Here is a 15,904-nt window from a genome sequence, read left to right as displayed (position 1 = left end):
TGATCAAATAATATTTACCAGAAAGAGAAATAAAATAACAAATTGCTCAAATGGCACTTTCCAAAACAATCAAAACCCACAAATTAAAAAACAAAACAAAAAAAACCCCACAAATCCAAAAAGACAGAGTAGGCAACTGGAATTTAAGAAGGAAAGAATGGGCGTGGGGTTGTGGCTCAGTGGTAGAGCGCTTGCCTAGCATGTGTGGGGCACTGGGTTCAATTCTCAACACCACAAATAAAAAAATAAAATAAAATAAAGTCCATTGACAATTAAAAAAATATTTTAAAAAAAGAATGAAAGAATAGTTCTTTCCATATACCTACATAAAACAGGATTTATTAAGTGAAGTAACAGGAATGTAACTAGTATATATCTTCTAGTTCTCAGAAATAACACCCCAAACTTAAAGGGCCAGACGCTTTTCCATCTGTAAAAGGTCTTTGGACACACCTCCAAAAGGCTTTATAAGAATGAAAAATAAATGATGTGGTAAACTGTATTTAAACACTGCTATTTCCAGACAAGTTTTAATGTAAGCAAAACTCAAAAGTCAGACCTTGGTCAAATTAAAATGTTCTTTGCTTTCTGGTTGGTTCAAAAAATATATCTCATGTAATCATTTCAACCAGGAAATTGAAATACTGTTGTTGAACAGGAATTTAAACTTGATTGCCAGTATATCCGGCCTTGAGCTTTCTCTCATTATCACAGGAACTCATGGATACAAACTAGATAAAAGGAACATTAAGAGAGTTGGAAGTGGAGGTGTTTCAGGAGGGACAGAACACAAAATATTAACATAAATTCTCCACATAATCATTTAATTTCATATATCCCTACACAGGGAGTTGCTGCCCCCTATTGCGCATCTGTAAGTTCTGGGAAAAAAATCCAGTAATTAACTTTCATATGGAAAAAAGTTAGATTAGATCTAGAATTAACTACATACTCTAAAACTAAATGAAATGGTTAGTGTGGATCCCCAAGTTTAGCCTAGCCATGAGAGAAAAGAAACTGATAGACAAGGCTCTGGAAACAGACCAAAGAAATAATTTTTTTTAATGGTAATATTTCTCCAAATGAGAAACATTTTGATTTTTGTTGTTTAATGCTGGGGATCAAACCCAGGGCCTTGCACATGCTAGGCTACCACTTTACCACTAAGCTATACCCCCAGCCCTAGAAAGGCTAATGAGTAGAGAAGAGAGAGCTTAAGGCCCAATTAAGCTATCTTTTTGCTACAGGTAAATCTGATCTCTAGATTGTTAACAATAATATCTTTTAATTACTTGATAGACTGTCTCCACATCTAGTTTCCATTAGACTATTTCTTCAGCTTAGATACATAAAATTAAAGTTGTATAGAGAGACTTTTGAAGTGAATAACTAAATCAAGGGTCCTTTATTTTCCGCTTAACTCTCCCCATCAAGAGGAATTATGGTTAATGTCAAGCCAATAATTTGAAGCTCCTAGTCTGGTTCCCCTACATCTTTACTAATAAAAACCAATTATCCAAGATCTGCATTAACAATATTTCCTATAAGTGGAACAGTTGAACAAATTTTACAACATGAAGACATTCAACTTTCAAAGACAAAATAATTTAATTTTCCTATCCCATGAAACTTGACATCTAAGGATTGCTTTATATTTATGTATTGAATTTTAAAGGATGTGATCATTTCCCTCAAATCCTCAAAATTACTCAACTTGAGGAAATTCCATCAAAAGGATTCTAAACAAATATAAATTATAAAAAGCATATGTATAAAAGACCCTCTGGATTGTCAGATTCTAGCTATGTCCATGAGCTATTTTACAACTTGATAATAGGTAACTGATAATAATGTGAGCTTATTCTTACGTTTATGCAATTTCTGTTTTGTCTGGAAGAAATTCAATTGTCTTCTTTCCCACTCTGAAGGGAGGAAAACCAGTTTTGTCTCATTTACATGTTCATTTTGATATTCTTGATCTATAAATATGTCTTTGGGTTCTTTTTTAAAATAGTGTTAACATCTGTCTGGCTCCCTCATAAATTAAACAAAATCTTTAAAATGTGTTACAGAGTTTTATATCTGTATTGAAATCATGATTTCTTTTCTGAAAATCGTCTATAAAAAGACTTAATTAATAGGATCTTTTTTAAACACACAGCTCAGATGGTCTTTTTTTTTTTTGCGGGTGGGTGCGGGGGGACTAGGGATTGAACCCAGGCCTTGAGCACATTAGGCAAGTGTTTTACTGTTGAACTACATTGCTAGTCTGCAATTAGCCAATTTCAAACATTCATGACATGTTATTTGCCTGGGGGAAATTCTCACTGAAGTGGGATAAACTCTACATTCTTCATCTGATATCACTGGACTTTCTAAAATCATATTCATCCTAAATATCCCATAAGCAATTATCATCAGAAAATCAGGGTGAATTCTTCCACATTTATGACTTTATACAATATATGTGTTTATCTATAAAATGTGGCATTTAAAATTTTTACATATATGCTATCCTTTACTATGTGCACTTTTAGCAACTTAATATTTTTGGTACATTGGGATCGAACCCAGGATGCACTCTACCAACTTATGTTTTTACATTCACTATTGTGGTTTTGATATCTCTATTTTTCGCATTTTTAATTGACTGCTTTACCTATATAAATGGACAACTCACCAGTCAACAATACTTTGGATTTTCCAACTCTATGTTCTGGCTCAAATTTTTCCTCTATTAAGAGTGTTCACCATGAATGTTCCCCTTGCCAAACTCCATCTAATTCAACCCAGTGAAACCCAGCCACTTTTATATATCATTAACTTTTTATTTTTAAATAATTTAAAACTCTCAGAAACATCATAAGTGTACCAAGAGTGTCTACCTACTCTTCACCCAGACTCCCCATTTTACGACATCCTCTTTATCATCCCATCTCCTATCTATGAATGTATCTATTTATTTACATTTACATACATATTACATTTTCCCTACACTGTTTTAGAGTAAATTGCAGTCAGTAAGCTTTTTACCCCTAAATATTTCAATGTATATTTCCTAGAAAGCCGTTTTAACATTTTCTTGCATAACATAGTAAAACGATCAAATCAGAGAGCTAACATGGACACAATACCATTAACCTAATCTACAGATTTTTTAAAAAATATTTCTAGTTGTAGATGGGTACAATATCTTTATTTTATTAATTTATTTTTATGTGGTACTGAGGATCAAACATGTGAGGCAAGCACTCTACCAAGGGGCTACAACCCCAGCCCCTAATCTATAGATCTTATAAGAAATTTTCCAGCTACCCTAATAATGTCTTTTATAGCAAAAGAAAAAACAAAACTTTTTTGGGGGTCGGGGGGGCAGGTCCAGGATTCAGACTGCCTTCAAGCATTGTATTTAGGTGTCATGCTTCTTTAATACTTTTGAATCTGCATCAGTTATATTCTCTGTGGTTCTTACTATTCATAACCTTTTTTTTTTTTTTTTTTTTTTGGTACCAGGAATTGAACCCAGGGGCACTTAATCTCTGAGCCATATCTCCAGCAGCACCCCCTTTTCTAATTTTGAGATAGGACCTTGCTAAGTTGCTGAGACTGGCTTTGAACTTGTGATCCTCCTGCCTCAGCCTCCCAGGCTGCTGGGATCACAGGCATACGCCACCATGTCCAGATGATTTTGACATTTTTTTTTACATTTTCAACAAGTACATGAAAAAATGCTCACCATCTCTAGCAGTCAGAGAAATGCAAATCAAAACCACCCTAAGATACCATCTCACTCCAGTAAGATTGGCAGCCATTATGAAGTCAAACAACAAGTGCTGGCAAGGATGTGGGGAAAAGGGTACTCTTGTACATTGCTGGTGGGACTGCAAATTGGTGCAGCCAATTTGGAAAGCAGTATGGAGATTCCTGGGAAAGCTGGGAATGGAACCACCATTTGACCCAGCTATTGCCCTTCTCAGACTATTCCCTGAAGACCTTAAAAGAGCGTACTATAGGGATACTGCCACATCGATGTTCATAGCAGCACAATTCACAATAGCTAGACTGTGGAACCAACATACATGCCCTTTAATAGATGAATAGATTAAAAAAATGTGGCATTTATACACAATGGAGTATTACTCAGCACTAAAAAATGACAAAATCATGACATTTTCAGGGAAATGGATGGCATTAGGGCAGATTATGCTAAGTGAAGCTAGCCAATCCCTAAAAAACAAATGCCAAATGTCTTCTTTGATATAAGGAGAGCAACTAAGAACAGAGCAGGGAGGAAGAGCATGAGAAAAAGATTAACATTAAACAGAGACGAGAGGTGGGAGGGAAAGGGAGAGAGAAGGGAAATTGCGTGGAAATGGAAGGAGACCCTCATTGTCATACAAAATTACATATAAGAGGTTGTGAGGGGAAAGGGAAAAAAAAAAACAAGGGAGAGAAATGAATTACAGTAGATGGGGTAGAGAGAGAAGATGGGAGGGGAGGGGAGGGGAAAGGGGATAATAGAGGATAGGAAAGGCAGCAGAATACAATAGACACTAGTATGGCTGTATGTAAAAACATGGATGTGTAACCAATGTGATTCTGCAATCTGTATGTGGGGAAAAAATGGGAGTTCACAACCCACTTGAATCAAATGTATGAAATATGATATGCCAAGAGCTTTGTAATGTTTTGAACAACAAATAATAAAAAAAAAAAAGAAAGAAAAAGAAAAAAAAAGTACATACAGGGCAGTTATTCAATACAAATTCTAAAAAGCTCACTTTGTTGGGTATTAGCACTGCCATGGGGGAGGGAAATTTCCCCCTTACCTATTTAATTTAATCACTGATTTATGTCAGTATGGGATCTTATATTCTTATTTTAGTCAGTGGGTTATAATCTATCACTATTTGTTATGATGCACAACTTTTTAGCTAGTGGGGGGCCATTCAAGCTGGCTTCTGAGATCTTTTTGTCACATCCCCATCATTCTTTAAGCATTTCCTTAGTTTTTTGTATAACAAGGTACTATGGGCTCACTTTTACTCTCCTAATCACAGTCCTCAATTTCTCTAAGAAGCTTCAATTCCTTTATTGGAGAATGGTATTTAGAAATCAATATCAGAGCAGGAAGTGTGCTCACTGCTTTCATGATATATGTCACTGCTTCTACAACTTATTGCTCAAATTAGTGGACAGAGTTTGAAAAATATACAAACATACACCCATGCACAATGCTTTGGTTTGAATGTTTATGTCACTCCAAAATTCATGTTGTGACTTAACCCCCCCCCACTGTGGTGATATTAGGAGGTAGGGCCTTTAATTAATGCCCTCATAAAAGAGGCTTTAGAGAGCTACCTGACTTTTCCATCTCTTGCTCCTTGTATCATGTAAGGATATAGCAACAAGGTGTGGGAGCAAAGAGCAAGCCCTCGCCTGACACTACATCTGCTAGTGCCTTGATCTTGGACTTCCTAGTCTCTTTAACTATGAGAAGCAAATTTCTATTATTCTAAATTACTTAGTCTACGGTATTGTGTTATAGCAGCAGGAACAGACTCGGTCAAATACATACACTTGTATTATTAATTTCCATATTACCCATCCATTTGTAATTTTTAAATTATATTGATCCTTACTCTTTTTAAGGTCCAGGTTAAATACTGTTTATTCTTTTAAGCACTTCTATATATCCTCACTTGTAATGGTTCAAGCCAACATCTCTTCCATCTACTCCCTACCTTATATCATTTTTCCCCACTGGTTTATAAAGCCTCTAATAGCAGATATCAAATCATATTCATCTTTGATTATCATGCAGAACTCAATTTTGTGCTCTCAGTACAGAAGAAAAATAACATAACAGAATTGAGTGAAATTTTCATAAAAGGAGAGTGAATCAAATGGCATCCAGAGTAAATAAAACACAAACTTCTATTTCTATACCTGGCATGCTAAACTTCTGCTACTGAAGGAAATGACAGTTTTAAATATATTCACTTTTTTTTTTCTGCATTCTGAACACCATTTATATCTCTTTCATTAAGCAGAAGTATCTTCTTATTTAGAGTTGTATTGCAATATATTCCATCCTAAAACGAGTTTCCTTTCTTTTTGCTTTTATGTTTATTTATAAGGAATTTTATAAAAAGCCTTTCTTGGGGCTGGGAGTACAGTTCAGTGATAGAGTACTTGCCTAGCGTGTGTGAGGCACTGGGTTTGATTCTCAGCACCACATATAAATAAAGGTCCATCAATGCCTAAAAATATATATATATTTCTAAAAAGCCTTTCTTTTCTATCTCAAGGTAGAGAGTTTCATTTATCTATTTTTAGAAATACATTTTTGCAGGCCATGGATATACAGTGGTAGAGCGCCTATTCAATATATTTGATGTCCTGGGTTCAATCCCTAGCACCAAAAATAAATAAATAAACTTTCTTCTTCTTTTTTTTTTTTTCCTTTACTAATCTTTAAAAAATACTCTTAAAGTATTTTCATGATGCTGGGGTTGTGGCTTAGTGCTGAGAGCCACAGCCAAGTAGGAATGAAGCATGGCATTTTGGGTTGAAAGGTGACCCTGCTCAGGGATTAGGGTAGATCCTGCTGGGAATAGGGAGGCTCCAGGTTTAGGGTGGATCCTGCTGGGAATAGGGTGGCTCCAGGATTAGGGCGGATCCTGCTGCCTCAGGTGCCAGCTCCTTTGGAGTTCCTGTGAAGTTCTCAAGGGATTCTGAGAGAATTGGTGCGTGGAGCCGAGTGGAGGCAGGGTGTTCATGGGAAGTGTGGGTAGAGTGTCGGTGAGAGTTTGGAATAAAGAATTGCTGTTTGAATCTACAAGACTTTTGTGGTGGCTCGGTTATTTTGTGCCCAGCCAGACTGCGGCAGCTTAGCAGGAGAGCACTTGCCTAGTACTTGCAAGGCCCTGGGTTCGATCCTCAGCACCACATAAAAATAACTTTAAAAAAAAAAGGTATAAAAAATATATTTTTTTTTGGCCAGGCGCAGTGGCGCACACCTATAATCCCAGCAGCTTGGGAAGCTGAGGCAGGAGGATCACAAGTTCAAAGCCAGCCTCAGCAAAAGCAAAACACTAAGCAACTCAGTAAGACCCTGTCTCTAAATTAAATAAAATGCAAAATAGGGCTGGGGATGTGGCTCAGTGGTCAAGTGCCCCTGAGTTCAATCCCTGGTACCAAAAAAAATTTTTTTTTCATAAAAATATGTTAAGTTGAATTTTAAATTTTATAGCAGCATTTTTATCCCAAAAGACTATATAATATGCTTGATCAACTTCTATAATTTTATATAAAACTTGGGTTGAACTCACATACTTCATCACTTGAAATAAATTATAATTTATTTATGGCATTTAAATATACTTGAGTAAATAAATATAGATTTTTCATTTTATTGCCCAGCAAAATATGTGAAGCTCAGTGTATGCCTGGCTTAATTCCTTCTTTCAGAGTATAACAGAAACAAGTCAGAGCATCAAATAATGCACTTTAAATATTTCCTTTGTAATCACAGGGAAAAAGAGGGCAAGCCATGTTTGCCTATTCAAAAATGATTCAAATTATTTTTCAGAATAATAAATAATACCCCACAGACAACAAGGTATTTGAAGTGGTTAAATACATGGGAATTTGGAGAGCTGTGAGGTAACTCTTAGGTGACAGTATGAGGCTGTGTCCCCATGCTGGTGCTGCTTTGCTCTTACCGTAAGCGTGGCTGTGTTCTCATCATCTGACCACTACATAGATAAAAGGACAGAAAAACAAACAACATTAACTTTAAATAGTATAACAGGATCCCAAAGGCAGTGCTCCATCTAAAAATGATACATAAACAGAAGACATCTTTCCCCAAATTCAAAGTATATGTAAAAATGGACATCAAATGTAAGATTTTTGTGTAATTTCTCACTTTATCAAATGTAAGGGAAGCCTAAACATCAAAACCACTTTAGGAACCATTTAAATTAAAATAGTCTACAGAACAGATTATTTTATTTTCTACCAACCTGTATTTCTTCTGCTTCATCGTCACTGTCTGGCTGAGAGCAAGTTGGTGGATCTTCCCTAAAAAAACAGAAAGAAAAAATTATGCAAAGAAAACTTCTGCTACCAAATAGCCATATTCTCAAGCATGTTAAGCTTATGTAAAACAAAACAATTTGAAGTATGCCACAGTCTGGCTGGGCACAAAATCACGAGCCACTCAAGCAGGAACAAACTTTATTTTTTGAAACTGCCGCCAATGTCCAGTACGCCCCGGGAAGATTTTTCGATCCACCCACGCGGCCTCCTCCCGGAACTGCCAGAGAGCTCCTCCCCCGGAACTCCCTCCTACTGTACTTCCCCAACCAATGGGAACTCTCCAGGAGTCCCATAGCAGGCCTAGGTGAACAGCAGGAGTCCAATATCCATATGAATGTAAATCTTAACATAATCATATCATCTCAATGGCTAGCTGGCGTCACCTTTCAACCAAAAATGCCATGCATCATATACTTGGCTCTTAGCAGAAGTAGAGAACAAACATAAGGAAAACTTACTACCAATAATAGATGACAGAATAAAACCTTCCTACCTTCCTCTCAGAAATCACCAAAAATAAGGGAAATTTTAAGAACCCCATGTCTGATAATAAGAATCATCTAGGACTCTGCACCCCAATATATGAGAAAGTGCTGCCAAAAACAAGGAAGACCCAGGAAGAAAACATGTGAAGAGCTGTCCACACTACTGACAGACATCCCTGGGGCAAAACCAACATCCTTCCTATGTGCAATGAAAACTGAGCATGTGGGCCGGTGTCAAGAGTTACTCTGGATCAAGACTGGACCACTGAAAAAGGTAAGAAAGAGAAAGAAATACTCAGGCATACTACCTGTGAAGAAGCCAGCAAGCAAAGGAGAATGGAAAATGCCATTCAGTAGCCAGTCCTCACTGTCTAATGGGGAAGCAGAGGCTGAAAGAACTCAGACAGAATATTCACAACACTGCACTGCCACTCCTCAACACCCAACTGCAGACAACAAGCCTAGGAGAATTCACATGGGGGGGGGAGGGGGAATCAATAAGAAAAGCCCAGGAGCTATGCAAAGGCTATATGAGGAAAAAAGAAGAGGGAAGTTTTTGGTCAAACATGTGCATTTACCTCTATGTTCCCTCTTAAAATGCTACTAAAATGAAAGGAAAGATCCAAGGATAAAGATGACCAAAATAAAGACAACTATAGAAGAAAAATGGCTTGAAAAGTTTTGAACTCAGAAGGCCACCGGAGGGATTACCCAGGAGCGGCAGGTAAGAACTTATAGATACTGTGTAAGATGGGAAGGAAGCTCTGCGCTAAACAAAAGGTCAATTTTGGGCACCATCTAAGGAGGAATAGGACATACCCAACCTTCCTTACCCTGAACACTCTAGCCACTAATCCTCTTCAGCCCTTTTGGTAAGCATTTTTTCTCTGGGGAAAAAAATAAACTAAAGAGTGAAAGGATTCAGACACATAATGTCCCAAATGATCACGAGGGTTATGTGAAAATCATACTTCACAATGCCACCTCTAGTCCCCTTCCTCTCACCCTAATTCAGGAACAAAGAAGGATTAAAGGATTATTCTCTGTAGGAACTGAATAGCCTAGAGGAAAGACCTACAGATATTACCATCTGGGAATCTCCCAACAATACTGGCTGGCTACTGGCACATTTGTGTTCCACCTAGGTACACAAAGTTTGCAAATGTTTGTGCAAGGATGTGTCCTCTACTCTTATGTAAGAATATAGGCCTCAAAGAACTAGAAAACTGAAGAAAAGCTCCAAGACAAAAAATGCTTTCAAAAAAGAAGAGGAAAAATGTATACACGGAAGAAAAAGGACACCAAGGGAACCAGATAAAAATATTTTTTAAAAGCATTATTAATCCCCAAACATAAAGGATATCACATCCAGAAAAGAAGAAAAGGAGGCAATTAAAAAAAAAGAAGAAGAAGAAGAAGAAAGAAAAAGACTGAACTTGGGGCTGGGGTTGTGGCTCAGTGGTAGAGCACTTGCCTAGCATGTGTGTGGCACTGGGTTCAATTCTCAACACCACATATAAATAAATTTTTTTAAAAAATGAAGATCATTGACAACTAAAAATATATATTAAAAAAAGACAGAACTTGTAGAAAATAAAAACATGATAGCTAAAATTTTTAATTCAAAAGATTGAAAGGAAAAGTCACAAAAACTACCCAGAAAGGAAAACAAAGTAGGCAAAAAGTCAATAGAAAAGAATTGATAAAATTCAAAGGAATTAAACAAACAGACTTAACACCTAAACAACAGCAGTTCCAGACAGAAGACAGAGAAAATTATCAAAGACAAAATATTTTTTAATGTCCCCAAAATGGAAAACATGTCTCTAGAATTAAAGAGTCTACTAGGTACATAGCACTATGAAGGAAAAGAAAAACAAATGTACAAAAATAGCCACAGTAGTTTTTTCCACCCCTTTTTATGTGCCCCTTTGCAGGGTGACTTTGCTCCTCTTCCCATCAACAAATGGCCTTTATTTTTCCATCCCTTTAATTTTGACTGGCTTCAAGACTCATTCTGACTAATAGAATGTAACACAAGTGATGCCACTGGATTCTGAGCTGAGATGTCAAGTGTCCTTGGAGCTTCACTCTTACTTTTCGAAATACTTGCCACAGCTAAAGAAACTAAGGCCAGCCTTTCTGAGGATGAAGGCCCACAGGGATAAAGAGGGATAAAGAGACTCAGCCGATGGTCAGCATCATCTACCAGACATATGAGGAAAGACATCATAAGACTGCCCAGCTCAGACTAGAGGACAAATGACCAGTCACTGTGAAGACCTGCTCAGTGTCAATAACTATGGAGAATCTGAGATTCTGCCCTACTTGAAAGCTAACAAGTTAGCTTCTCACAGTTCCATGGATACTGTCAGAGGACATGGGACTCCTGAGTCAGAAACAATTCTTATCACTCATACCACAGCAAGAAGCTCTTTGTATCAGTTCTCTCTTGCCCCTCAAGTCTCATAGGGTAATACAGAGTAGGGTAATCCAGGCTTGTATTACAACCAAGGAACCCTGAACTTAGGGAATGTCATCTTTCATAATGGCAAAAAAGCCTGCTCAATGTGTTTGTTTATATTGTCAGTAAATGTGTTTATTTATATTGTTAGTAAACAAACTTGCTTTTTACTCTACAGGGAGAGGCTGTATCTTTGAGAATGTGTGCTGTCTAAGCAATCTTAAAAAGATGGTTAAGAACAAAAGCTGGTGGTACCTGTGCTTGAAGATGTGCAGAAACATAACAGAACAAGTAAAGTATCTCCTAACCCGAAATCACTGAAATGGTTACTGTTTTAAGCCACAATAAACAAGTGACTCTGATGATTATCATGAAATATAAAATATGAAGAGAAAATCCAAAGAACATTCTTAGGGGGAAAAAAGGTACATAAATCAGAATGATTTGGGACCTCAGAGCATACTAGAGGATAGTGGGCTACACTTTCAAAATCAGAGGGTGATTTTCTGCCTAGAATCCCATATTAAGCAAAAACTCCTAAGCACCAAAATCAAGTATAAGAATAGAATACAATTTTCTTCAGACATGCAACAGCTCAAAAGGTGTTCCTTCTATGCATTCTAGAGCATGTACTTCAATAACATGAATAAACTAAGATAAACAAAAATATGGCATCCAAAGAAAAATCCAGAAAATCCAACTCTCAAGAGAAATTCAAAGCTGACAACTGTATACCAGATCTGAGGAACTATCAGCTCGACCTGGACCAGGAAGATGGGTGATTGCTACAGTGAGATCTCCATGAAAAGAAAAACAGAGCTGCCAGATTTGGAACTGTTCTTGAAGATTTAGAAAAACAACTAATAGGCTGTTTTTGTTTATTAGAACATTTGTAAAATATCAGTGATAGACACATAGAAAATAAAGCAAAATTTGAAAACATCACTATTAGTTTCAGGGGAAACAGTTATTTTTAAAAGAAAAGGTAATTATAACATATAATGTAGCTCAGTAGTCAACAATAATGACTGTAAACACTGACTAGTCATGAGGGAGATGAAAAGAGTGGAAGAGATCTTCAAAGGTGATCACAGAGAATAAGGAAATAATACTGAAGAGATTAGATTAAGGACTAATAGTGTAAGTACATTAAGATATATGAAGTGGCAAAGAATGAGTCCGTTTACATTTGTTCAGGCTATACTATGTATCTTCCAAGTGGAAGCAATCTTTAGAAAAAGCACACTCTGGTTTATCAATTATTCTGTTAAAATTTTGGCTAATGTGTGTCAGTCCCCCAAAATTTTAATCAACTCTTCATAATCCTAAAGAGTTTAGTTTCCATATCTACAAGGTGAGAACCTGATTCTATAGTTAGGGGTAATATTAACACACTGTCAATTGTGAATCCCTACCCAAGAAGCTAGCCTTTCTTTCTTAGACCTCTTATTAAATGTCACATCACGTTATTCAACGTGACATTAACATTGTTTACAAACTTTATATAACATAAAAGGTACCCCAACAAACTTGAAAATGTGCTTCATTACTCTAAAAATCATATTTTTTTTAGTATAACAGAATACATTTTAAAATATATTTGTAATCAGTGTATTCATAAGTTCTTCAGAGAACTTATTGCAGTGCCACTGTAGAAGATAACAACCTAAAATTTCTTCATAGTAGAATGTGACAACATTTTCAAAGTGCAAGTTTATTAGGCTTGGCTTTCTAAGGTAACCCTCAAATACTGAGGTCTGAACTGGTAAAAATATGATGCTAGTATTTAGGATTCTGTATTTTCTCTATTATATCTTACACAGAACTGGTTTGTAAGAACACTGGCTCTGGGTCACAAAGATAGTTTAAAATTTTAGTTATGTTACCTTTTGTCAAAAGCTCTCTCCCAGTTCCAGCCACACAACCCTCTCCAAGTCAAGAGCATTCATGTTGTTCCTTCTGCCAGAAAAAGTCTTTCTTCCCACCTTCAACTGGCTGACTTCTTTTTCCCAGTCTCCACATCTCAGAGGCTCAAAAGTTATTTCTTTAGGACACTCCTTGACCCTCCCCACAATACTCAGCCCACCAACTTAATGTCAGGACCTGTCCCATCTCCTTCATAGGATTTATCCCAATTTTCACACATATATTAACTTGTATGTTTGTTTAATATTTGTACTCAGTAAGATTAATGATGAGGAGGGAAGTGAATATTTCTTAAGACCATAAAATATACTGGGCACTGGGCTGAACGTTTTACACATTACTGTTTTTTATCCTTATAACACCCCAATGAACTAAGTTCTGCACTATCATTTACCCCATTTACAGACAAGAACCTGAGATACAGTGAACTACAAAACAACAGAGAAGATCCAACCCTAGGAAACTGTACTTAAGAGTTAGCACTTATACCATTCTGACTCCCACAAAATATGAAGCTGAACTATCAACTCCAAAAGGACAGGTTCCGTATGTGATCTGTGCATTAGAGTACAGCAGGGCAGAGCCCTGTGTACTGTGGAGCACTGTTAATGGTATTTAACATCCTGTTTTCCTGAGCCAACAGCCCATGCAAACATCTGGCCAATGAAAGTCAATACAGGAGCTGTTTGGTAATTTATAGTACTAAAATTAATAAAGTATCTTCTAATATTAGGAGTCATCTTATTTATATTGCAGTCTAATTTACATAAGCTTATTAAATATGCAATATTGGGGATAATAAAATGTCTGTGAAAATCCCAAAGTTGAGACTTGTTCATTTTTTTCTACCATTTCTTTTTCCTCTAATTATTCCAAGTTAATGATATTAACAATTTTCAGGTTATGAAAGGGCTAAAATTGTACTCAAAAAAGTCTAGAACTATAATCCAGAAAAATATACTAGAAATCCACCAAGCAAACATATGGGGTCAAGTTAGTTATTACTGAAAATAACCATAACTCTAAACACATGTCTAAGGTTCATTCATTCAATAAATGTTTATCAAGCACATCCTATGTACTAGGGACTGTTCCCAGAGCTGGGTGAACAACTGCTCAAGTCCCTGGTCTCATCAAACTTCATTCAAATAGAACAACCAATGGAATTATGTAAGGTGAAAGTAAGTATCATCAGAAAATAAAGGCAGTTTTAGGGGATAAAGAGTGACATACTAGCAAGGGTTATTATTAGGCCATTTTAGAAAGGATGGGGAAGTCTGGACACATACATGACATGACTTTTAAATACAGATTTAAATGAAAACACAAGAACTTCACTAAACTCTGATTCTCAACTTTCTCAAGTCTGTACTAAAACGATTGAAATATCATTTTCCTCTACCCAGTAATAGAGGAACTACCTGAATAGATTCTAGAAGGTTGGGGAGGGGCCATGATGGATCAACTGTGGGGAATAAAATGTTAAGGATAAATCCTCAGAAAGCTTTCTGCTTGCAATGAACAATGAATTTTTTATCTTAAAAACTAAAGGATCTTAAAAGGGTAATTATCTGCCCTATCACTTAGCCTGCTACATTCAGAAGGAAAGGTACCATCTTATCCCTTCTCTACAGCAAGTGAAAGGAACTGTGCAATTTCACAACTAGTTATTATTAGTGAGGGAAGTACTCAATTTTCAAGATATCAGCTGAACATTGAAAGGAACATGGGACAAAAATTGGCACATAATTTTAGCTAGAAAAAAAAAGGAGCTAAAATGAGAGAATAGTGCCAAGCTAATTTATTCATTTTATACATAAATGTTGAAATTTAACCACATTATTTCTTTATAATAAAGTTTAAAGAATTCTTTCTCATACTTACCTTCCTGAAACCACCAGAGTTCCATCATCAAGTAAATAATCCTTTACATTCTGAGGAAGTGGAAGGATGACACTGGGGGAAGAAAAAAAAGTACGCCAAAAAAGGCATCATTTTAATGACCCAGGTCATTTTTTTTCCTTTTTTTTTTTCTTTTCTTTTTTTCGAGGGGGGGTAGGCAAGCACTCTACTACTGAGTTATCTGTTCCCTTTATGTTAATATATAGTAGAATATGTTAATGGTGTATATTTGATAGCAGCAAACCAGGACTAGTATAATATGAACAAACATGACATTTCATATAATTACCACAACAATGTTTATGGCAGAAAAACAAAAACAAATCCAAATAAACAAATGGAGGTCACAATATGAAAGTAACAAGCTCAAAAGAATTCTCAGTGAGCACAAGGATTCTGTCTTTAAGAAATCTAAGACCAGCAGGTATTTGCACCAACACAGAAAATACAGGGAAGAAAAACAACAACAGAACATTAACAGCATTAACTAAACACCTCTAAGACACAAAGCAGCAGCAGACTCAAGATCTGGAATCCATTGTTTGATGGGCAATGAACATATTAAGGGCTAAGACTTCATGATCTACATGGATTTGTTTTGGTGGCATTCTATTCAACTGATCACGAGAGATATAAAGTTGCTTACTGAGTACATGTTAGCTTAATTTGTTTCAGTTAATCATAATTAAAGATGGCAAAGTCACATTTGAAGTCATTTAACAACTTATGAGATAATTTGTTTTTATACTGAAGTAAAAAATCATCAAAAATTTCTTCCAGATTCCTAAAAAGTAATGCTATTACTGCATTTTGATTTTGAGATGTATATTTTCTAAGAATTGAAAAAGATTACAGGGCTGGGGATGTGGCTCAAGCGGTAGCGCGCTCGCCTGGCATGCGTGCGGCCCGGGTTCGATCCTCAGCACCACATACAAACAAAGATGTTGTGTCCGCCGAAAACTAAAAAATAAATATTAAAAATTCTCTCTCTTTCTCTCCCTTCCTCCCTCCCTCTCTCACT

At 36.3% G+C, this 15,904-nt stretch overlaps 1 protein-coding gene across 1 annotated transcript in view; it reads right to left on the bottom strand.

The window, feature by feature from the left end:
• Cdc123 (cell division cycle 123) overlaps window positions 1-14,951 on the bottom strand; it is a gene marked incomplete at its 5' end in the record, with an annotated part of 48,555 nt that extends 33,604 nt beyond the window's left edge. Inside the window, 3 exons of the mRNA XM_015495277.2 lie at window positions 7,728-7,760; window positions 8,031-8,088; window positions 14,866-14,951. Coding sequence (XP_015350763.2) covers window positions 7,728-7,760; window positions 8,031-8,088; window positions 14,866-14,951 — 177 coding nt within the window. The remainder of the gene's footprint in view (window positions 1-7,727; window positions 7,761-8,030; window positions 8,089-14,865) is intronic.
• Between the last annotated feature and the right edge of the window lie 953 nt (window positions 14,952-15,904).

This window comes from Marmota marmota, unplaced genomic scaffold, assembly GCF_001458135.2.
Source record: "Marmota marmota marmota unplaced genomic scaffold, marMar, whole genome shotgun sequence".
NCBI classification, from domain to species: Eukaryota; Metazoa; Chordata; class Mammalia; order Rodentia; family Sciuridae; genus Marmota; species Marmota marmota.
This window is presented reverse-complemented; position numbering and strand designations above follow the sequence as displayed.